At 38.4% G+C, this 24,336-nt stretch overlaps 2 protein-coding genes across 2 annotated transcripts in view; one reads left to right on the top strand and one right to left on the bottom strand.

Annotated features, from left to right (window-relative positions):
- Window positions 1-6,239, top strand: part of elovl2 (ELOVL fatty acid elongase 2) — a 10,131-nt gene extending 3,892 nt beyond the window's left edge. Inside the window, exons 3-8 of the mRNA XM_027013627.2 lie at window positions 1-141; window positions 697-774; window positions 2,402-2,573; window positions 2,899-3,023; window positions 3,239-3,373; window positions 3,659-6,239. The exon at window positions 1-141 is cut by the window's left edge and continues 47 nt beyond it. Of these exons, the coding sequence (XP_026869428.1) occupies window positions 1-141; window positions 697-774; window positions 2,402-2,573; window positions 2,899-3,023; window positions 3,239-3,373; window positions 3,659-3,766 (759 nt within the window). The 3' untranslated portion in view covers window positions 3,767-6,239. The remainder of the gene's footprint in view (window positions 142-696; window positions 775-2,401; window positions 2,574-2,898; window positions 3,024-3,238; window positions 3,374-3,658) is intronic.
- A 5,495-nt stretch (window positions 6,240-11,734) lies between these two features.
- sycp2l (synaptonemal complex protein 2-like) lies at window positions 11,735-23,150 on the bottom strand. The gene is made up of 28 exons (XM_035526441.1): window positions 23,052-23,150; window positions 21,824-21,940; window positions 21,417-21,518; window positions 21,266-21,290; window positions 21,092-21,177; window positions 20,910-20,998; window positions 20,452-20,486; window positions 20,210-20,352; window positions 19,998-20,050; window positions 19,861-19,906; window positions 19,585-19,677; window positions 19,163-19,223; window positions 18,720-18,877; window positions 16,651-16,761; window positions 15,325-15,374; window positions 15,008-15,068; window positions 14,755-14,881; window positions 14,491-14,537; window positions 14,045-14,174; window positions 13,785-13,852; window positions 13,582-13,639; window positions 13,376-13,492; window positions 12,943-13,052; window positions 12,729-12,823; window positions 12,535-12,634; window positions 12,222-12,280; window positions 12,045-12,117; window positions 11,735-11,961 (listed from the first exon to the last, which is right to left on the bottom strand). Exons 1-28 carry the CDS (start codon window positions 23,115-23,117, stop codon window positions 11,854-11,856), a joined length of 2,388 nt encoding a protein of 795 aa, XP_035382334.1. The 5' UTR covers window positions 23,118-23,150; the 3' UTR covers window positions 11,735-11,853.
- Window positions 23,151-24,336: the final 1,186 nt, after the last annotated feature.

Genomic DNA, 24,336 nt, shown 5'->3' with positions numbered 1-24,336 from the left:
CTGGTCCTCACCTTCATCTACCTCCTCATAGTCTACCTGGGGCCAAAATATATGAAGAACAGGCCAGCATACTCACTGAAGAATGTCTTACTACTGTACAACTTCTCAGTAACCATCCTATCATTCTACATGTTGGTGGAGGTGAGAACTAACATGAAGCCTTTAAAAAGTTAATCAGAGAGACAAAAAATTGAGAGAAAATAATGGAAGAGCCATCCTGATTTTGCATATTGGTCTGTCCTCTCACCCTCTCTCTTAATTTCAATTGCTATCTTTGTCTTCCTTCCTCCTTAATCAAGTGAGATGAGAACAGATCAGAGAGAAAAAGTGATTTTCCAAATATTACCCTTCCCAAACTATTCATTCTCACACAAAGTGAATAGAAGCAATAGAAGCATACACTAGATATGCAAATACACAAAACCCATGCAGTGCTGTACAGCAGGCAATTGTGTATGAGGTGTGTGTGGTCTGTGTGTGTGGATAAGTATGAGTGAGGGATTCACCCTGGGGAGGGGGAGGGTGGGGCATTTATTGGCCTGAGCATGGTTGTCATCACATTTGTATCATTACTTGCATATGTTCCTAATCATTTTTCATTTTTTGATACTTCTTGATCTTTGGCTATTATTGTATAGAATATTTGTCTAATTTTTTGCCTATACATGTGTTTGTGTGTGTGGCATGGTGTGGTAGTTAATTTCAGCATCCTGGTCAGCAGGCTACCGTCTGAAATGTCAAGGCCTGTTTGAAGCAGGAAACGGTGACATCAGGGTGAGTGTGAACCAGTATTCTTTCTATAATGCACTGTTCTTCCCTTCATGAAAATTTTTGGATTTGGTGAACTTGTATTTAAAAGGATATTCCTTTAAATGTAAAATTATGTGATTCAAAGTTATTGGAATAAGGACATCCTTTAGTGATAAAGTGCACTTTGTTAATGACCTAAATGGGAAGTGGAATCACACCTAAAACAGGGATATTTCATGAAGCAAAATTGTTCAGGAAGGAAGATTTCTCATTTTTCTTTGCACATTTAGCCATACATAACCAAAGGTAGGGTTTGTGCCTCACTTCTCCCACTGGACAGCCTTTTCTTTTGGCTTAAGGTACCCAGGTAGCTGAGAAATCCTTCGGTATTTTTGACAGAGTTTTTAATACATCTGAATGTGACATTTGTTTTTTTATTTGAGAGGGTTGAATTAGCGCTTGCTGTGTCAGAATTCAACAGCACTAGTGACCCACACTGATCTACCACAGCGAGTGGTAGGTACTGAATGTGGATGTAATGACAGACAGTTTAAATTGCTGCTAAATAATGCTTGGATTTCCTGTCATGGATGAGAATGAGAATGGAACTTTTTTCATGCAGGTGGTAGTGAAACTAGTGGGGGGGCGGGGCCTTCCACAAAGTGCACGCTTTTTTTTTTTTCCTGCTTCAACTCACCAGACTCACCTCGGGTGTCCTGGAGGTTGGGCCACCACAAACTCTGCAGTGCTGTAGACACAATAGATCTGTGCTTGAGTTCTCTGCTCTGGGTTCGTGAGCATGAGGGATGCCAGCATGAGACATTCCGTGGCTGTGACATGTTTGTGCTGTCTGGTTCACTTCCAGTGCATAATTTCAGTGCTCAGCTCACATGATGCTCGTTTCATATTGCATCGCAGTGCATGCCATGCTGCAGACCGTTTGCATTCTGTTTTCATTATGCCTGCCCCTTTATAATGCTGTCATTCATTGCTTTTCTGATATATTCATACATATTTTACGAATACAACATTTTGTTTAAACAGAGAGCTCTTAAAACTTATTATCTGAAAGCCATTTGTAGAACAGACATGTAAAAAAAATGCATTATGCATTAGTAAAGTAGATGGAGAAAAGAAGTAAAGAAAAAAAGATGCAGAAATGTAGAAAAGAATAAAGTTCTTTTGGCTATATTTAATGGCATGCTGGTTGCCCTGTAGTAAGAGATTAGTCACAGTTCCTGGAAAGCTTGTGGCTTCAAATCACAACTGATATGAAAGGTGTGGAGAAGGTTCACTGGTACCTCTACCTCTTGCTACTTGAGCACAGATCTTAAACTCCAGTCCGCTCTAAATGCGCGGCGGCACACGCCCTATGACCTCAGCCAGCTCTCTTGTTAGTATCATGACAGCAAGAGCTGAGACATGCAAACAGAAAGACTTCTCATATAACAGTAAGACAATAATGCATTACTGCTCACCCTCCCACTGAAAAGCCAGTCCAAAGGTAGAGCGATAGAAGCTAAAATAAGTTAAGATACACAGATAGTGAAGGCAGTCAAGAGTCAGTCTTTTATTATGGTGTAAAGTAGGGGCCTTGGCAAAACTTGTGTATATATACCTTGCTCCTTTTGACTGTCTCCCGTCTGAGCAGGTGGCAAAAGTTTTGTGGTGGTATTATTTCTCCAAGCTGATCGAATTTCTCGACACCATCTTCTTTGTGCTGAGGAAGAAGAACAATCAGATCACCTTCTTGCATGTGTACCACCATGCCTCCATGTTTAATATCTGGTGGTGCGTCCTCAACTGGATCCCCTGTGGACAGAGTAAGTCAGAACTTCAAGGGCAAAGGAGGAATGGGCAAATGTAAATAGCCTTGTGTTTCAGGACAACTGAAGGTGTCATACTATGTTGGATAATGGTCTGATAAATCCAGTAATTGAGAGTAGCAATAGTAGCTTTTCTTGATGTAAACTGTAAACTGCCTGTCAGTTGATTTTACACAAATTTACACAGTGGAAAGTGATATTCACTTAATCAACCATTTTAGTATGCTCCCCATATCAACACATCTCATAATAACAGGATAACCTCTGTTCGAATAATTGACCAAGACTGAGGGCACTGTTGTTTGTCCTGGTGTTTGTACAGGTTTCTTTGGGCCGATGCTGAACAGTTTCATCCATGTGCTGATGTACTCATACTATGGCCTGTCTACTATCCCCTCCATGCACAAGTACTTGTGGTGGAAACGCTACCTCACACAGGCCCAGCTGGTCAGTACAAGAGCTTCAATCCAATTTGTTTCTGAATTCCACCTAACTGAAATCATCTTAAAAGATGAGTCTCTTCTCACTTATTTCACTCTTTAAAAACCCCTTTTTAATTTTCTTTTAACTACATTTCACTTCATTAATTCCATACCATTTCATGTGTAAAAGAGTTGGCTGTCTCTGAGTATTGTTCTCCCTGTCATGTTTCTTCCTTTTAGGTTCAATTTATAATGACTATAACACACACACTGAGTGCAGTGGTTTTCCCCTGTGGATTCCCGCTGGGCTGTCTGCTATTTCAGTCTAGCTACATGCTTACACTTGTCATCCTCTTTGTCAACTTCTACGTGCAGGTAAGGAACTTCTGAAATAGAGGGTCTGTGTATTAGCTGAAAGTTACAAGAACACCATCGGTTTTCTGCAAATTACATTTTTAATTACTCACCTGCTAACCCACCATTGATCTGTAGTGTCTATAATATACAAAACAAAGCTAGTTAGAAAATGGCCCTTGATGCATTCAAACATTAATTAATTTGGCTTTTGAAACCGAGCGGAGACATTTTACTGTGTATACTAAAAGACACTTTTGCAGACTACTTTTGCAATTTAATATCAAACATCACTTTTTTTTGCAGACGTACCGAAAAAAGTCGGTGAGAGACGACAAAGGCAAAGAAATGGCGCGAAGTCACGCGAACGGCATCTCGTCCTCCTTCAACGGAGCCAAACATAAGCTACAATAATGGCATGACTCTTCGACATTCATTTTCTCAATCCATTTATGCTGAGACACTAATCTGATAGCAGGGATAATTCTCCGTAATTATTCTGTAATTGTGTTTTTGTATAGAGTGTGTGTTTTTAATTACCTCCATTTTATATAGTTGTTTTGTTTATGTTTTTGTTTTGTTTTGTTTTTGCTCGGAGACGAGCGCTGTACTGCACTTCTGCGTAGAACGGGCTCACTCAATGGCCTGGGCATTATGTAAAATGAATATCTGTTATTGGAAGCCTGCAAAAAAATATCCATCCATACTTTAAACTAGTGTAAATTATAAGCTTGATTACGATGCAAAATGATTTTTATTTGTAAGGCAAAAATGGGTTATTTTAAATGATAAGATACAGTGCAGTACAATTCCTCTGAATATTACACAATCAGTATTCTGCACATACAAGGATCAAGCAATATGCTTGTAGACAGACATCACTATTGTTCAGTTCACTGAACATAATAGGATCTTTAAAGGACAAACATTTAATGTAGCTTTACAATTTGGATTATATATGTAGCCGACAGAATCACACCGTAGCCTTTAGAATTGATGCATTGATTAGAATCTATGTATTCTTACTATGCTCAAATCACCATACTGATTTTTTATCTCAGTGCTCAAACCTACATTTGTCTAATTAAGTTGCAAAACTGCTTATGCTTTTTTCCCTTGACCAAGTTTTAAGAAACACTTGACTTTGTCGTCAGAAGTCATTCACTGATAACCCAAATATGACAACAAATTAATTCTGTCTTAGAGCTCAGTTCTTTTTTATAGTAGAGTTATTGTGAAGAAGAGCTGAATGTATGCTAAAGTTATGGATTTCATAAGCACTTCGTAGATCATTCATAAAAATAGTGCCTTGCAGTAGTATTCAAAATTTATTTTGCATGTTACATGTAACTAGTATGCAGTCTTCATGCATTTTTATACACATTCAGATGCTCTTTCATGCAAATATCACATGATCAGACTGAATCTAAAACCATTATGAAACAGAATTTTTTTTAAATTCATATCCTACATGTTTAACCCTTTACATTTATTGTTGATAAATTGCATTTGATTTCCATTATTACTATATTTACAAACTGTGCTGTCTACTTTGAACGGGGCCTTCTTTATAAAATATGTGCAAATTTCATACTCATGATGGTGCAGTAAGTTCACAAAATGTACATGTGAATGATTCACACAAAGACTTCCTGTATGAAAAGGTGCCTGATTCAGGCTTTAGCATCTCTTATTCACAAATATCCATTAAACTGTGTACATTGGAACAAAATTCTACCCAGTGTAATTCTACCCAGTATAATTCTACCCAGTGAAACCTCCGATTTTGGCCTTATGTGAATGGATGATAAGAGGACTCATGGTTCATAAAGGCTTGTAATTAATTGTTGTCAAAATAACTCTGCAAATTGAACCACGTCATAGCTGACTACTTAAAAAATTAAAGCATGGTTTACATGCTTGGGATTTAAGATAAGTTATCTGCCATAGTCAAATGTTTGTAAATATGAATGTGGGGTTGTGGCTTTTTATACTGGTATCAATATATTCAAGTGCAGGGTCTATATCTATATATATGTATGTGTAAAGGTCTTACGAGTTAACATAAAGGTTGTACATAAAAAAAGACCAACCCAACTGCCAGACCAAACACCCCAGCTGCAAATAAGATGGCAAAAGATTTATTTCTTCTGTGTTCTCACACTTGGTTATCTTATAGCATGTCATAGTAAGGTATAGCAAAACCAGCAACAGTGTTGAAATTATCCATCTCCTGTAAAAGTGCTCTATAGAAAAGAAATGGCTTCACCACTGGATCATCATCTACAACAATCAATTAGACTACTCCTAGCTCGGGTCCTACACTATGGCCAGACCAGAAAGAGCAGGACAAAAAATCTGAAATAAAAATGAATAAATGCACCAGCCCTCAGAAACACAATTGTTGGGTCATAATAATGCTGCCATATTATAAATGAGACCTTGATTTGGCTGTAAAAGAAGCCTTATGTCTGGCTTCTTTCAACTTTGTTAAATTGCCTGAATATTGCCCAGAGTCTGCAGTATTCCAATTGTGCAACAGATGCTATTGGAAGCCAAACTATTCATGTTAAGAAACGTAGTTCTGGTCCTGTGCATACATCATGTTCCTGCTTAATGGTGTTTACCCTAATTTGAGCTTTTATTCATTTATTGTTCTCAGCAAAAATGTTTGCATTTTACCTCCATGTATGTATGCTATCTATTTCACTTGCAATTCTAACATTTGACCAGAACTGATGATTAGTGGGTGTCAGTTTTCACAATACCACTTGATCTATCAGAATTCTAGAACAATGTAGTTAATAATTGTGCTGATTAATAAGGATTTGGCTGTCTGAACAGCTGATGTTACACTTTCTCTGAAATATACCCAGAATCACTTCCACCCAGTTTACCTACTTGTGGTTCTTTCTTCATCCAGTGTAGAATAGGTGCTATGCATTCAACTTCTGTTCTTGACCAGATTACCTTGAATATGTTTGTCTCTGCACCAAGCCGAAGCCTGAACATAAAATGATGAAATTTGGGCCCAAACATCAGCTGTATTTCAGCTGAGGATGAGCAAAATGCATTCCCAAAGCACTGGCACTCAGGTTAGCTGATTCTCCACCCTCCATTTTATTTCTGGCCTGAACTCTCATTTTCTTTAATTTAGGGCAGTGCTCCTTTAAGTGTTTGATATGGCCTAATTATACTGTTTTGTCAAATATTCATTCATTATGAGTTTATGAAAACCATTTGTGATCAAGCTTACTAAGTTTTGGATTGAGAAGGTGAGAGTAAGGCAAGTGTACTCTTGGTCTTGCCTTTCGGTCTTGATAATCTAGGACCTGGAAAGGATGCAACATAAAAGAAGAGAGATACTCATCGATATGCAACAAACCCCAGAAGGTTTAAACATTTTATCATCAAAAACTGTACATTAAAAAAAAAAAAAAAAAAAAAAAAAAAAAATCAAACAAGGCATTTAATAAAACAAACAATCTATAAACCCCCAGGATGCTCACTTCCCAAAGAAAATTAACAATACAAATTAAAGCATTTCTTCTCTAACTTCCTAACAAAATAGAAAGAGGAGAGAAAATAGGGTGGGTGTGGCACACGCTGGATGGAGCATGGTTATCATCACATTTGTACTTACTTACAAACAAAATAAGTAAATAATTAAAAAGTAATTTGACGATCCCTGCCCACACTAGAGGGCATCTTCAAAAGGCGTTTGGAAGGTGGTATAGGGCTTAACATGTATAGGGAGTTGCACTACCAGACTGAAAAGCAGCTTTTTCCCTACTGCCACTGCTGAACTAAGCAAATATTATTCTGCGCCCCCCTCCCTTCTGATAACAACAGTTTAAAGTACATTAAGTGTAAATAGTCATTGCATAAAGTATGTTACGTGTAAATAGTTTGCAAATATTTTATCAAGAAATATTCTTCTTTAAGTGCAAATATTTTTATTGATATGTGTTTTTATTAATGTGAGTGGTTAAAATATCTCTCTCTCTCTCTCTCTCTCTCTCTCTCTCTCTCTCTATATATATATATATATATATATATATATATATATATGTATATATATATATATATATATATATATACATACACAGCCACAGTCATATAATCATATATATATATATATATATATGATTATGTGACTGTGTCTGTGTTTGTGTATATTGTGTATATATATATATATATATATATATATATATATATATATATATATATATGATTATGATTATGATATATGATATGATTATGTGACTGTGTCTGTGTTTTGTTTCTAAGGAGTTGAAGAACCAGTTTTGTATCAATATACAATGACAGTAAAAGGCATCCATTCGTTCATGTTTCTAAACATTTTTTGGCACCGGGATCTTTGGCAATTATTGTACAGAAAGTTTGTCTCATTGGTTGCCTATTCATGTGTGTGTGTGTGTGTGTGTGTGTGGGGTAGATAATTTCAGTATCCTGGTAAGCAGGCTATCACCTGAAAGACATTGAACTTTATTACTAAAGGATTTACTTTGTTAATACTTTACTTTTTACTTTGTAAATGAGAAGTGGAATTACACCTAAAACAGGGATGTTTCATGAAGCAAAATTGTTCAGGAAGGAAGATTTCTCATTTTTCTATGCTCATTTATCTATGTATAACCATAGATTAGGGTTTGCACCTCACTTCTCCCATTGGACAGCCTTTTCTTTTGGCTTATTCATCTTAAGGTACCCAGGTAGCTGAGAAATCCTTCAATGGTTTTTGGCAGAGTTTTTACTACATCTGAATATGACCTTTTTTTATTGGAGATGACTGAATTAGCACTTGCTCTGTCAGAGTTCAACTGCGGTAGTGACCCATGCTTGAGTTCTCTGCTCTGGGTTCATGAGCATGAGGGATGCCAGCATGAGACATTCTGTGGCTGTGACATGTTTGTGCTGTCTGGTTCACTTCCAGTGCATAATTTCAGTGCTCAGCTCACATGATGCTCGTTTCATATTGCATCGCAGTGCGTGCCATGCTGCAGGCTGTTTGCATTCTGTTTTCATTATACCTGCCTCTTTATAATGCTGTCATTCATTACTTTTCTGATATATACCTATATGTTTTACAATTACAAAATATACTCAGAGAACTCTTAAAATGCATTATCTGAAGGCTTATGCCACCTCATTTAGCACATGTAAAAAATGCATTAAGCATTAGTAAAGCAGAAAGAAGATGTGGTAAAGAAAAAAGATCTTTTGGCTATATGTAAAGGCATGCTAACAAATGAGCTGGTAAATGAGATGTATCCCAGTGCCTGCATATGTTGTGAACTCAAATCACAACTTATGTAAAATGTGTGGAGAAGGTTCACTGGTATCTCTGCCTCTTGCTACTTGAGCACAGATCTTAAACTCTGCATTCAGTCCGCTCTAAATGCACGGCAGCACACGCCCTATGACCTAAACCTGCTCTCTTGTCAGTATCATGACAGCAAGACATGAGACATGCAACCTGAAAGACTTCTCATATAACAGTAAGACAATAATGCACTATTGCTCTCTCCTCCACTGAAAAACTGGTCCAAAGGTAGAGAGTTAGAAGCTACAATAAACTAAGATACACAGATAGAGTAGGCAGTCAAGAGCTTTTATTATGGTGCATTGCAGAGGCCTTGGCTAAACTTGGCTAAACTGTCTCTCTTCTGGCCAGGTAGTGAACTTGTTGTGGTGGTATTATTTCTCCAAGATGATTATTCTTTGTGATGAGGAAGACACACAACCAGATCACCTTCTTGCATGTGTACCACCATGCCTCTATGTTTAATATCAGGTGGTGTGTCCTCACCTGGAGGGCAAAGGAGGAAAGGGCAATAGCAAAGGGCCATGTCTTTCTGGGGCAAGTGATGGTGTCACAGTATGTTGGGGTCTGATTATACAAATAAGGTAAAACATATATTTAAATTGAGAAAAAAAGTCTTAACAATAGTAGCAACATTTCTTTATGTAAACTGTACATAGCCTCTCATTTGAATTTATGCAAGTTTTACATAAATTTACACAGGGGAAAATTAATTCATTTAATCAGTCACTGTAATTATATTAGCAGTAGACTGAAAAGTCTAAAGCAGAGTTTCCAGGCACCAATCCAGTCTATAGGATTGTACAGTGTAGTGTTTCCCACACCTACACATCTCATAACATTTGAACCTCTATTAAAATAATTCAACAAGACTGAGGCCACTGGTGTTTGTACAGGTTTCTTTGGGCCTACACTGAACAGTTTTATGCATGTGCTCATGTACTCATACAATCTGCCAGACCAAGACACCACAGATGCAAATAAATGGGGTGGAGTGTAGTGTTGTGTATATCAGTGTGTAATTGGGTAGCTCCAGCTGAAAAGGACATATTTTCCAACTTCTCATATTCCTTCCTTTGGATGTTTCCATTACTTAGGACTGCCACCATACTACTGCTGTTTTCTGTATAATGTCCATCATCACGATGTCTGGTTGGTATGCCAATACCTTTTATCTGTCTGGATCTGGAGGTCCAACAGGATATCAGCCTTGTTGTTCTCCACCATTCTATAAGGTTCCCCCCATTCAGACTCAGGAGTGTCCTGCTCAAATGCCTTGCATTTCTTTCTGTATGTGATCCCTGTCTCTTGGTTGTTTCTCTTTCCCTGCCAGCATGTTACATCCTGCTACTAGGTGCTGGATTGTCTCACAAACTGCTTTTTACAGTCTACATCTTGGGTCTTCTTTGCTTAGCGACATCCCTGCTTCAAGAGAACCAGTATTTAGTGCTTGAACTTGGGCTGCCGTAATTAGTGACTTTACTCGGGAGCAGAAATTACATAGGGAAGGGGGGGGGGGGTTCCTGATTCCTCTTCCTGAGAAGAACGAAGAGATGTCCCTCAATATATAATTGTGAAAATAAATATAGAAATTTAAATTACTAGAAATATACATTGTATTAACCTGTGCTAATGATATATGCAAAACGATTTGTTTTTAAGCTTTGAACGATTTCATCCTCCCTTCATATGCGTCACAGTGGTTTGGTCCACTCTGTAGCAGCACCCGAACCCTCAAATATCAGCTTTCCTTAAAAGAAAGCGTCTCAGTGGTGGTTGATCTCCAACAAGCAATTGCTTTGGTTAACTTAAAACAAAGGAGTTGTCAGACAGGTCTGTTTTCTTTTACCACTCAAAATAATAAAACACATTTGCGGTTGTAAACAGATTGCATTTTGTTCGCGCCATTACCTCGCGGTTTAATTATAGTGGTCAATCACGTCTCCTAATGCATGTATGTCTAGGGCAGTGGTCACTAACCTTAAAAACTTTTGAAATCTGAGCAAATTAAAGATCTACCAGCATAAATGTTAGACCTAGCCTACATTAAACTGTTCATGTCCCTATACCCTCCAATTACATAAATCTTACATCTGGTCTGTTTTTAACTCCAACTGACGATTACGGTGGATTTCATCTTTGCTTTTAGAGTCTCAATAAGGAGTCGGCAGTGACTTCAGTTAACCGTCGCCTTCATCTGTGAAAGTTTTTGCGCGGGCGTTTTGGGCGGCCAAGACAAAAATAGGCTTCAGTGTATGTTCCCGCTTTCCTAGCGATCCGGTGAAACAATTTGAGCTTTTAGCAAAGCATTCATATTTTTTGAATGAACTAAATGTCTCGGAGGATGTGTCCTTGGAACTAACTGAAAGGAAGGTGGGTGTGGATTTGTACAGAAACAGTGACCCAAGCATTGATGGAAGATGAATCTGAGACGGAGTTGGGTTCTGGAATCATGGTGCTTATAATAGCACCATGTTTCAGCTAAGAACATTTCTCTCCGAGTTATCAACCTAGAAATGGCATGTTTGGGGGTACACACACCTCCATCACGCAGCTACTATGGTGGAACCCTTCTCTAGGTCATTAGCCCATTGAACAATAAAATGCAAATTGGTCCTCTTCCATTTACAGTCCAGGTGTAAGATGTTTGAAGCAAAGTCACAGATCTTTGACTTCCAGAAAGAAAAAAAAAAAAAAAAAAGTTCTCTTCTGTGAACAGTGCATGATCAAAGGTAGAGGCTGATGTGTAGATTCATTTTTGTTGAGTGTGAGTCTTTAGCCATCACTCATGTAATTAGTTATATTTCTCTTGTTGGCTAAATAATGCTAAAGTTTCATAGGCAATGCATGTGGTCTTTAATGCCAATTTGTTTATAATCACTTGATGCAGTGAAAATTTGCAGTGCATGTGCATTTTAACAATGGGGTTGTCAATGCAACCTCTCCTGGGGAACATGCTTAGCTAAAAGAGGAATAGCATCTTAGAAATCCACAAATGTACAAATGTCTCCTATTGAATGTGCAGATGTTTTTTATTTTCCAGTTTAAAGCACAAATCTTTCCCCCCCTGTGGTGTAGGTGTCCATGCTTCAGGTTATATAAGGAGCAAAGAAAAAAAAAAAAGAAAATGTACTGTGCCACAGTGAGAAAGTCCCTAGGAGGTAGCAGTGGTGGTTGGAACAGTGCTTGGCTTTTGTTGTCTCTCCACTGCCACCTTATTGCCTAGCGTTGCCATGGAGAGGGTGGCATAGAGATCTGAGGACTGAAAACAAGGTGGTGGTAAAGATTAATGGCTGCCATTGCACTCAAACGTCTGGACATTTGGAGACATGCAGACTGGCTTACAGCGCTGGTCATTCCTTCTGTGCAGCTCTGTGGCACTGGCCTAGTTTCTTTTGGTACCTCTATAGAATCCACCCTGGAAGAAAAAGATAATAGCAGAACTACATGTTCTAATAGCTTTACTTAGATTTCAGTGAGGCCCATTTTTTCAAGGTGAATGTAGGTTATTTCAAAAGGTACCGCTTATGTTGTCTGTCACAGAAAGATCTCACTCTGTCAGACTCTGACTGCCAGAACCTCTGGATTACAGAGATGAAGAGGCAGTTAAATGGGATTAAGGTAAATTCAGCATACAAACAAAATCAATAGATGTGGTGAAAGTCATCCATCCTGCACAAGCCAAAGCTTAAAAAAAGAAAAAAAAAGCTTCTACACCGAAGAATCCTTACAAAATGTAGTCCAGAGGAGGCCTTTTAAGAAATGTTTTTCTCTTTACCAATCAAGATCAAAAATATTGAGAATACAGAGGATGCATCAGGGAGGTAAAACAAACCACAGTTTCCTGCTCAATGTGTTTGAGGGAAAGACAGTTCTGCTCCAAGTGTCCCAACTGCTGCACAACCGTGTCCTGGAAGTGATCTAAATGGACAAGTCTTCACACAGGAAAAACAAGAATTACCAATTCAAATATTCACCAACTTTGGTAATAGCTCATACTCGAAAATGAATCCTTACATCAAACTGTACCTTTGATCATGCACTGTTCGCAGGAGAGAGCTCACATTTTCCTGACAGTCAGTTAAAGATCTCAGTGACTTTGCTTCAATCTTCTTATACCGGGACTGTAAATGGAAGAGGACCAATTTGCATTTTAACATACAATGGGCCAACGTCCAAGTAATCGCTGCATGATGGAGGTGTACACACCCACAAACATGCCATTTCTAGGATGGTAACTTACAGAGAAATGTTCTCTTAGCTGAGCCTTGAAGGTATCAAAAGCAGCAATGACTCCAGAACCCAACTCCGTCTCAGATTCTTCATCCTCCACCAATGCTTGGGTCACTGTTTCTGTACAAATCCACACCCACATTCCTTTCAGGTTCACCAAAGGTCATATTTGGTGATACAGTGGTTATATAGGAGTCAGCTGCTACCTACATAAACCCAGCCCACAGCTCACAAGATCTGGGTTTGTGATGTTATATCCAACAACAAATCTAGACTTTTGCTAGTTGGTGCATATTAAACTTTGATGTTCAGCAGGGCTGAGGACTCAAAATTAATGAGGAACATTCACCAGGAATTTATGGTTTGAAACTCCCCCTAGTGGACTTGTGCCTTATGTTCCATTCTTTAACCAAGCTGCCAAGGTATAGATGAACTTGCCCCACCTGTTGCACTCTCCATTGAAGTAGAGGGGAACAGTCTTCTGGGCTTGAGTGTGGAAAAGGGTGGCAGTTCTTCTCCCTCTGGCTGCATTTCGGTCATCTCGGTTTCCACACACAACTCTGTTGTGTCAGTCATTCCCAAATACTATTTTTCAACTTCAGGTTTTGAAGGTGAAATGTGAAGCATACGATTAGACACAAATACCTACCTGTCGATGATTCCAGGGGTGTTTTCCTTGGAGGTGGCTCTTTGCATAAATCATGTGTCTGAAAAAAAAAAAGTGGCTTTTCTGGATTTTTTTTAGGTCAAATATTCCATAATACTTTGCATTTATATCAAGGTTAAAAAATACTGACATGTGTATCAGGAAATTTAGGTATGCAGATATTAAATGAGCTGAAAGCAATGTACCTCTGTAAACACATCACGTTCCTCATCTGCAAAAAAGGTATCTTCAGATACAGTCTTGTCTTGAAAGCCTGAAGAGAAAAGAGACAGAGGGCATGAACATTGAAGCGGAATTTATCAGCTCATAATAGACATCATGGTGTACAGATTTGAAATAGTTTCGGTATGAGTAATTTCAGTTTCCTAAATATCTTAATAACTAAGGTAGAGCCATAATCACTGATGAGCAAGCCACTGCTGCCTGCAGATCTTCTATGACATGCCTGAATCCGCGGTGATCTCTCTGTCTGGGTGCAAGAGGTCTAGATTCTGGAGTTTAGCTTTGCCATCATGCTCTCCTACCACACCTTCAGCCCTCTTTTGTTCCAGTAGTCTGTGTCTGCGGGTTGATTCCTAATCACCATTTAGTCACATCAGTCAGAATTGTGTGTGGCAAAGCAAGGCAAGTTTATTTATAGAGGAACTTTCACACACAGTGGCAATTTAAAAAGTTATTCACATGAAATAGTTGTTACATAGATAAACATGTTCTATAATTTCCATACATTTAAATGGAAATTATATATTAAGAACAATTGATTTAAAATGATTTCTTAATCTTGCATCATTAAAGGAGTTCTTAAAGTGAAAGATTTAAAGAAGAGTTTATGATCAACAAGCCCAACAACCCTGGCTTTTAGAGTGGCTCATTATAAAAATAATAGGATACCTTGAAGTACTCTTCTTCCATACTGCTGGGTGAGGAAAGTGGAAGAACTGCAAAAAAGTGGGAAAATTAAACATTGTATATCTCGAACTACTAGTGGCCTATACCCCACAAATGAAATATTTGGCTTTTTCTTCCCTTACTCCAAAAAACCCCCCAAAAACCCAGAATAATAATAATTACCTGAGGCAAAGAATCAGAAGTATTACCAAACATCTGGCACAGTATTGTGAACCAATGCCATAGGTGAGTGAGCTGTGTGGTCACCTTTGAGTTTAATCTTCTGTCGTGGCCTCTTGCGAGTATAATCAGCATGAGGTGCATCTCTAGAGGGACGTCTCTCGCTGGGCAGCACGTAGGTGTCACTCTCGGAGTGAAACATCCTCAGTTTCCTCTGAATATAATGGCAGTGAGAAATTATCCAAGGTTTTCAACTATTCCAGAGGGTTTGCATTCTTAAAAAAAAGGAACACCGCTAGTGTCTCTCTCTCAAACAGACCCATAATGGATTTTAACTCACCTTTTGTGCAGATTTCACTTGTTCCACACCAACAGGAAGGGACTTAACAGAGCCACCAGACCTAATTAAGACAAATTCACAACCACTGCAAGTCATTTAGTGCAAGGTCATAAAGCTTTGTGTAAAAAGTAGAAAGCAACCCATACCCACATACTGTATTCATTTCAGCCAGATGTGATACATTAGAGAATTAAGGGTTGGACCAATTCACCAGTAACACTATAGATATGAGAAAAGGATTAACTATCTTCATAGTCTGTGTTCTGCTGGCTTGTCTGAGTGTAAGCCTGGTATGGGTTCAACATGATCTTTCCTACCCATTAGAGGAGAGAGGCAACCCAAAGATGACAGCTTTGGCCCGCACCACCTAGACAACAAAGATGCCACTTAATTATCAAACAGTTAATCTTGAGGTTATGCTTATACAGAATCCCAACAACAATGGCAGACCAAGAGCAAAATAGTGGGGGAACATGGATATGTGAATGAATATTCATCAAAGCCATTTTGGTTATCTAACCAGACAGGATCAGTATACTTAGCAAATGAAATGGGCCCCTTCCAGCAACTTCAAAAGTCAATAACACAATGCCACACAGTTGACATTGTTAAGTCATTTTCAGCAAATGTTGTTCACAGCCATGTTAGCCAGGCTTAATTGTGAATGCAAAAGATCTAATGCCAAGACGCATTGAGTGTCTCTCAAAGCTAATTGGTTCACAAGACGACCCTATGTAGCCAACATTATAGTACCCAAATATGACTGTTTATCATTATAAAAGGATGGAAATTTAACGTTGCCCCCATTAGAACTTTTTAGTGTCTTAATAGCATTTTGAGAGACATGAATAATGTTCTACAATTTCCATCTTGATTCTGATTGGACAGTTTACATTCTAGAAAAGGTCATTAGGTTCTCATCCTCCTCTTCCAGTTTAGTTTATGCTACTGTGATTTTGTTAGTCTCTGCTTACCATACTGGGGAAAGAAAAATGCAAAACATTTTTCTAACATGAGGTACATAAAAGTTGAGGATTTCTTTATACAATCATAAAGAGTTAAGTTTAATTAGGGCCAGAATGTGAGAAGGCTCAGCTTCTTTGCCTGTTATGAATCACTACTCCACTTCACAAAAACAAAGGCCACAAAATAGACCAGCTGTGCAGACCCAAGGGCTCCGAGCAGCTTGAAAATGGGTAAATCTTTTTTTTTTTTTTCTCCAGTTCAACAGCCATGAGCAGCAGACATGTCAGTTGCAGCAGACTGAGATTTTTGGCTATAACTGATCTTTCCTCTCCCCCAACTGAGTAGCCAAAGAACTGCTGAGGATCATTTTCCTCAGCTACAGTTGTAAAGAGGATTATCCATCTTTGAGCTAATTCAGGTGTGCCAGAGCAGGGGGAAGTACAGGAACAATTCAGAACCAAGATTGGATAACAGCAGTATACATGTGTCACAGTATCAAGACTGATCATCAGGAAAGTGGTGAAAGTGATAAGTCTCCAACTTGGTTTGCCTCAATAACTGCCTTAAGAACTTTCCTTACTTCCACAGTTTGTGGAAGCAAGTTAAATCCTTAAGGCAATTCTTGATGCAGCATTTTTTTTTTTTAAAAGCTGGAGACATAACCAAACCCCACTGACCTGGTACCTCCATAAAGCAGCCATGAACGTTATAGTCTTTGACTTCCTGTCACATGACCTCTCTGACACATCAGTGAGAAACGTGTTTTTCAGAGTTTCTGAAACGGTGACCTGAGACAGTCATATACACATCCACTCGCTCAGCATAGCACCTCTGAAAACAAGCACTCTCATGAAAGTAAACATTATGTCAGTAAATATTGCATATAAGCGGAGTATGTGATTCCTTACTTGTTGTTAGTTGAACAACTTAGCATAGCCACTCTGCACATTGGAAAAAAAAACAGGCTAGCAGTGAATTAGGAAGAGAATCCTATCCTCAATAAAGAGGACAGAAAGCGCAAAGATGAGCCTATAAATGTTCATTAACATGTAGTAAGGCAGACTCATCAGTTTCCTGAGCTTTTTTTAAGATTAGATTTAACATTCTGATGACAAAAACTAGAGTTGACTATTCTGTCTATATCCATCTTGAGAATTGTAATAACTGTTTTCATGCTGATGATTTTAACTAATGAGGAATATTGACTACATGGGCCAAAAAGTCATTATAGCCTGTCCAAGCAAGTGAGGGGCAGGTGCACCAATCAAATGCAGATTTAACAGTTTCAGAATCAGTGGGATTCTTTGCATATTGGGCAGAATATTGTGTGTATGACCAGCACACACAGACATGCAAGAGTGTCAACTTACCTCTGTGTCTGAGCTGTTTCTTAGACAAAAAGGATCTTCCACTGGTGCAAGTCTGCTTCTGTACAAATGAATACAAATGCTGTGGTGATGCTCTTAAAGATAGAGTGCAGATATATCTGTGCAGATACAAGCTCACTTGGGTGAGGGAAGTTTTCCTGGTCCACTCTGAAGAACAAAAGAAACCTAGGGGGAAAAGGGAAAAAAAAAAAAGATACAGAAACAGATCCAATTTTTCTATCCAGCCAGCCATCCATGTCCATAAATGATGTCCAGTTAGAATAAGTCTTTACTTGATTTTTTCCTTTAGTCACTGCAACAGGAGAGCTAAAAGAAGAAAAATGCAACAGTCATGGATGTTAAACATGTAAAAAGTCCAAATCATTTAAAGACCCAGGGAACACCTTAAATTATTCTAACACATTTATATGATACTAGAGTGTGTTAATAAATATTCTGCAGATTTTCAATAAAACCAAAACAAAAATATCAGTGCTGAAAAAGCAACTAAATTGGCTCATCAGCCCTATCTGAGAGGTCTTGGTGTGGTCCTGATGGTCTAGTGTGTGTGCTTGCTTGACATCTCAGTTACAGACTCACAACCTGCTATGCTACTTAAGCTTTGGAACATGGGAACTTTGGAAGTGTGTGAGCCATGAAGAGCAAGATCAGCTTAAGGAGAAAAACACAGATTTAGGTTCCATGGGTTTTTAAATGACATGCCAGAAAACTGAAAACACACACACACCTTCATAAGACTGAGAATCATTCCCATTCCTTGACATTCAAACACATCTTAATGCCCATTATAAGAAAACATAATTCCTTCTAGAAATGCAGATTATCAAAACAGTACCTGTTTGATATTTGCATACCATCAGCTGGAGTAGTGGAAACTCCTAATAGAAGAAATTGTACACATTGACATACAAAATCAGTAAAGCAGCAGGTGGGATATGAAATGATGCTCATGGATCATGTCTGAGATTCAACACACCTGAGTCTTCCCCAAGTGATGCCACATGCTACAAATAAGATGTTCCAAAACATTAACTTCCAACATTTTAATAGGTCATAGAATATCTATATACCGTATGTGCAGTTTTAGCATCTATTGTTGTCACTGTGTGGGGAGATGTGTGGGCTCTAAAGAGGGATCACCAGCAGTGAGACCAGAAGTAATCTTGTCCTGCACCATGAAGTGTGATGTTTAAAAACCAAACAACCAAATCAACAAAACTGAGTTTGGCCACTTCCACCCAGCAGTGTGAACACCAATTGCTATATTATGACAGTGAGTAATATTCAGTTATAGTACCAAACTATTGCAAATACTACTAACGTATCGGCCACGTTTGTGTAACTGAAGGCCAACAAACCTGGGCTTCAGGCGATTTCTCTCTTACAAAGACTTTCTCCAAGGCAGTCTGGATGTCATGTTGGGAATCGAATGTGATCAGGACCATTTTGTCACTGACATCACCATGAGTGACAGGAAGGGACATGTGAATGATCAAAGTCTTCTGATCATCACTTTCTAATTGGAGGGAGAGAGTGAACATTTCTTGTTTACTCGAGTTGTGTCCTAACAAATTTATATAAGATTTCTCATGCAAAATAAGATGCAAATCTGTACACTGACATTTTAAGAAATAAGATTACAATAGAATTTGCAGCATAAAACAATATTTGATAAACTATTTTTTAGTGTTTTTTTCTCTTAAAAAAACCAAATGTGTTTATCCTGTTCATTTTTTTTCCTCTTGGCAAAATGTTCACCTGGCTTTGAGATCTTCAAGCTTTAGTCTGAATTAAACCTCACCTTGAAGACTATATGTACTGATGGCTTCTTTAGGCAGATGAATAAGCTCCCACAGAGTTCCCTACAGATGGATGAAACTTAAATAAACAGTTGCTAAAGAACTACTTAAAATCATGACCATATAAAATCCTCTTCTAGTTTTTATGACTGGGCAGAGATCCTCCCACAGGTAAATGTTTACTCAGAAAGGCTGTTAGTACTGGGTAGAGTCCTGCATAGAAATGAAACCCATCAGGACCTCATCACTGGGAAGTCAAACAGTCACATGAGCAATCTTGCATGAAACATTACAAAAGGTTAGGACTGGGACTGTGGAACTGACTTAGTCCAAACAAGGTGCAACTTTTTTTTTTTTTTTTTTCCCCCCCCTCCAATAGAGGGTACTGATGTAACAGGTGAAGATCATTTGGATTAGAACGCACTTCTGGGTCATTCACATAGAAGCTGATGCAGGAGGTTCCAACGTTGAAGTCCACCCAAAACTGCTGCAGCAGCTCATCCTCAGGTTTGAACAACTAAGCAGTGTAAAATGCATGTGTTGAGAAGGACACCAGAGCCACGTGAAAACACTCTGGCACTCCGCTTCCTTTTTGCAAAATAGAAAATGCTTTTCTATTATATTTGTGTTTCTATACCCCACAAACAGGCACGAGAATGTAAAAGCTAAGTGTAAACTAGAGTCCTACTTTCAGGCTTACCTCGCTGAAGCCTAGAAATGCCCTAATGCACGGAAATGAAAACACACTGTGTGTGAGAGAATGAGAAAGTGAATTACATTCACAAATAAAACCAAATATTGCCAATTGCATATATTGTAATAGCAATGTACAGATACCTTCTTGAGGCCCCAAAATAACTATTGAGTTTGTTCAGAAATATCCTACAGTCCTTTGCACAAAAGGTGTTATAGGATTCGGGGGGGGGGGGGGGGGGGGGGGAAGAGAGGAGAAATAAAAAAAGATTCCAGTTAATTACCTTTTTAGACTTGTATTATGATTTCATTCATAATTTAAATCAAGATGGGCCTTTATGGCTATATGAACATACCGTTTCAAACTCTTTCACCCTTATCGTTGTGAATGCCGATGCAAAGCTTCTGTAACTAAACCACTTGCCCACCAATTCCTCCCTTTGTTTTTTTGGCGACAGTCGACAGAGTGCCTCAGAAATGGCCACCTGCATTTCATAATCTGTGCCACATGAATATTTAAACAATTTATCTTGACGATATCTTAGTGTTGTGCTATAAACATACACACAAATAAATAAATAGTTGCAGACTGATTTACCACCAACATCGATCATCACTTTTGCAAACTCCTCTCTGAAAGAGAAAGCAGGACAAAAACTGCTGTATACAAAGGAAGATCAAATTAAAAACTGCAAAGGTTTTTGCATAAATCTGATAAGGCAGCAGAACTGTAGTACTAGGACAATTCCACTAGGAGGCAGCATACGCCATCCACTTATTGAAACCTTTCAGCGTCACATTTTTAAAACTAAAGAAGCCACAAACTATCTTCATTTAAACAAATCACACTGGGTCTCAAACAGCACCAGCATATCAGGTATCGTGCATAATCATATGCAATTTTCTCTATACTAACATTATTAGCTTACATGGCAGTACCTTGTCCATCATGATCAACATTACAGCATGGTTTGACCTGTACATTTATACATTTGTAAATAGGCCTCACTTTCTTTAATGATCATGTTTTGTTCATGCTTCTAAGTAATAACTTACAGCAAAAAGTCATGATCATTGGTCTGGCAAAGTCTTTTCCGGCTCTCTTTAGAAGCATTGTCCAACATGGAGTTGATTGTTTTAATTGCCTGTTTGGGGAGAAGGAGACTGAACTCAAAGGAAACTTAATTTAGATTACAGATCTAAATTACAGCAGTTTGTTTCTCTCACTGTGGACCTACCTCAAGGCGCAGATTAAAAGTCACTTCTTGGTCTATCACAACAGCGCCAAACCTCAGCATAAGGATTTCCAAAATTTTATTGCTGCCTGCAACATAGACAAACAAACAGTAAATTAACACTGTGGAAATTTCTACCAATCACAGTAATGCATACACTAAAAATATTGTGGGCACCTTCAACATTGCACTGGCAAAGACCCTGAAAGAGAATAGAAAATGTGATTAATCTTTGGCTTCTGACATCAACTAGTAGAGAACACCGTTATGAAGTGGTGAACAAAACTGGAAACAGTTTTGGCTCTATGCTGACATGGAGGTACATCACCATGGACACTTCATAGAACACTTCCATAAGCAGCACCGGTGACTTGGTTGGTTTCGTCTGTGTCTTCAGATAGTCCGAGACCCTCTCAAACCAGTTCAGCATGTGCAATTCAAAAGAAACAGGGTTACCCCGACAACGGGCATTATATTACCCGTGACAGTGTGCATATTTAATCGCCGTTATCTATATTACAAATACATAAATATTATTCCAGACCCACAATATTACCCTCTATAACTACAGGGCAGTTTAAGGCCTCAGTCGTGTGGGACTTCCAGCTAGTGTCCCACCTCCCTACACACCCATGTCTGCCTCAAGGATAGGGGTGTGTTGGGGGCCAGAGATAATGAGCATGCCGGGTTATCCATGTTCTGTACAGTATCAAATCAGTTAGACAGGATACTTATCTTTATTACAATACCTTGATGAACAAGTGTGTTGATGCAATCTGTATCTCTGGAGATTAACTGTCCAATTGCTTGTAATAGCAGTGTAACGTTTTTGAATTCATTTTTATGCAATTCCTGGGGGAGGGAAGGGGGAGAGTTAGTTAACACACAAAAACAAAACAAACAAACAACCAAAAAACAAACAAACAAACACACCACACCTCCCAACATAAATTAAGTTCTGCAGGAGTTTAACTTTATGAAGCAATGTATCCACTTGTTTGCAAGCAAATCTCGATGGCATATTAAAGGCGCATCCTTCCCGGAATGTCCTCGACACTCGGTTCACTCTCAGACGATTCTCAGCGTTTGCATAAGAGCAAAGTTCTTCCGGGAAAACGGACGATTCACATCTCATCAAACTCATGTGGAGCCTCAGGTGCATCTTCCACGAGATGTGATTTTGTGAGGTAATTTGCCTTGGTAAACAAGGCGTGGCAACATCTTCAGACTTCAGGTGTATGTATCGACTGGCAACAGTCAAAGTATTCATTTAAAACTTGTCCTGTTATTTCTCTTATAGACTTAGAATTGGTAAATTTGTTTACAGGTCGTGACTCCCTTATTTTACACAGTTAATCTAGTCTTTAACTCACTTTTAACCTCAAATAAAAATAAAACATTTTGCTATCGAACTTACTTCAAGAAGTCAGCCCCTTCCATTTTACAAAAGGGTTCGTTACACAAATATCAACCTCAGAAGCGAAACTTCTTTCAATTATCCACAGTCTAATTGCACACGTACGGAAACAACATACATAGTACAATCCAAGACATGGCATGCCAGTGATGCTAGAAGCATTTTCACGACTTTGAGACAGAGAGCTCACATAGGCTACTGTCACAACTCGCAAATTCAGATTCAGTTGATACCCCTTATAGGCAAATTTTGAAATACGCGAGTTGTGGGTAAAGGTTAAGTTTGTAAAAAGCATATCTTCATTTTAAAGCTAAAAGGTTGTCCACTTTTTTTTTTCCACAGTAGGCCATACATGCAGCAGCAAAACAGACAAGCACAATCCATCTTAACAATTGACAATCCGTTTTAAGTGCAATCAAATATACAGCCTGGCATGATTACAGTACCAGGTCATTCAGAATAAGGGATGACATTTGCAATATGGTACGCGTGTCAACATATGGGATCTTAAAACGGTCTTTACATAACGATTATTGAATCAGATACCCTGGTTGCAACTTCATCCAGCCGTTCGACCAGAGACGTGGAAGACTTCTCCTCAGTAATAACCATGACGGCTGAAATAACATTATTACTAGCGAATGCATCTTCCAGTTTGCCCGAAACCTGTATAAAAAAGGTTGAAAGTAATTAAAATTAGGTATCATTCGTATATTACAGGGTATCTTGAAAAGCCTCCGTTGCTACGATAGGTTAAGCAGTTCAGTGATGTTTCACATTCGTTACACTAACAGCATAAACATACATCCCTCGTATATTAGTTACTCATGTCATATATCTAGGCATAGCTGTTCTATATATATATATTTTTTTTTTTTTTTGAAAGGATAAATGTAATCAGATTTGTTAGCAAAATAAACTTACATTCATAATTTCGAAACCGACGACTCCTCAGCACGCAGATTAACACAGGTGCGCCTCATTCGAAAATAATTATTCCAGGCGCACGTGGTAAAGGTTTAAGACAGTTTACGACTTGCAATAACATGAACGCATTTTTATAACTGCAGTTTTTATTAATTTTATATGGTAACGTTTTCTCTGCTATGTCCTAGCTTCCTTTCCAGTTCTTCGAGTGAACTGCTGAGTTTAATTCCTGACAATTCAAGAAGAGCAAACAGGATAGGAACTGCACATAGCACGCGCTGAATTAGTTACCCGAAACGCCTGCATAAAATATTAGAGCCCACTGTAACGTCTGAAGGGGAAGAATGTGGCTAAAGAAGCAAACCTATTATGACATAAATCACATCACGAACTCAGTTAATTTTGTTAAAATTATGCCTGGATATAGATACCTCAACCTGTCTATAGATAAATAAGAAGTATGAAAAAAAACGAGCCTGTGCTTAAAAGTGGCATTTGATTTATTTTACTTATTATTCCTATATTTAACTATGTTTGTATTTATAATGGCATCGTAAAGCATCCTATATTCATACATTACAGTTCATTCACGGATGGTGAATTATCATGAGGCACCCGTTACAATATACTCCCATAACAAAGGAATGAAAAAGATTACTTTTTCGTGCAGTCTGCTAAGAGCATCATCCAAGACACGCTTTATGCACTATATTGGGACCGCAGTACAGATATTTTACCGACCCGAAATATGGCATTACTGATATTTTCATATTTGTTAACGTATTATTTCAAGGGGGAAATAAGGGATTTCTGTTGTAAATATAAATAAAATTTCTTCATTACACTTGCAGGTGTACATAGGCAAAACGTTTTCTATCTGCGCTGTCTGTACACAAATTGGTTT

The sequence above is a fragment of the Electrophorus electricus genome, chromosome 5 (genome assembly GCF_013358815.1).
Source record: "Electrophorus electricus isolate fEleEle1 chromosome 5, fEleEle1.pri, whole genome shotgun sequence".
NCBI lineage: Eukaryota > Metazoa > Chordata > Actinopteri > Gymnotiformes > Gymnotidae > Electrophorus > Electrophorus electricus.
Note: the sequence above shows the minus strand (reverse complement) of the source record. Positions and strands in the feature narration are given on the sequence as shown.

Coding starts and splice junctions, on each gene's coding strand:
- sycp2l (XM_035526441.1), bottom strand. CDS start 23,117: ATGGTTATTACTGAGGAGAAGTCTTCCACGTCTCTGGTCGAACGGCTG. Junction 20,487..20,909: donor AATGATCATGACTTTTTGCT/GTAAGTTATTAC, acceptor TTTCTCTTTCAG/AGAGGAGTTTGCAAAAGTGA. Junction 12,281..12,534: donor ACATTGAGCAGGAAACTGTG/GTTTGTTTTACC, acceptor TCTGTAATCCAG/AGGTTCTGGCAGTCAGAGTC.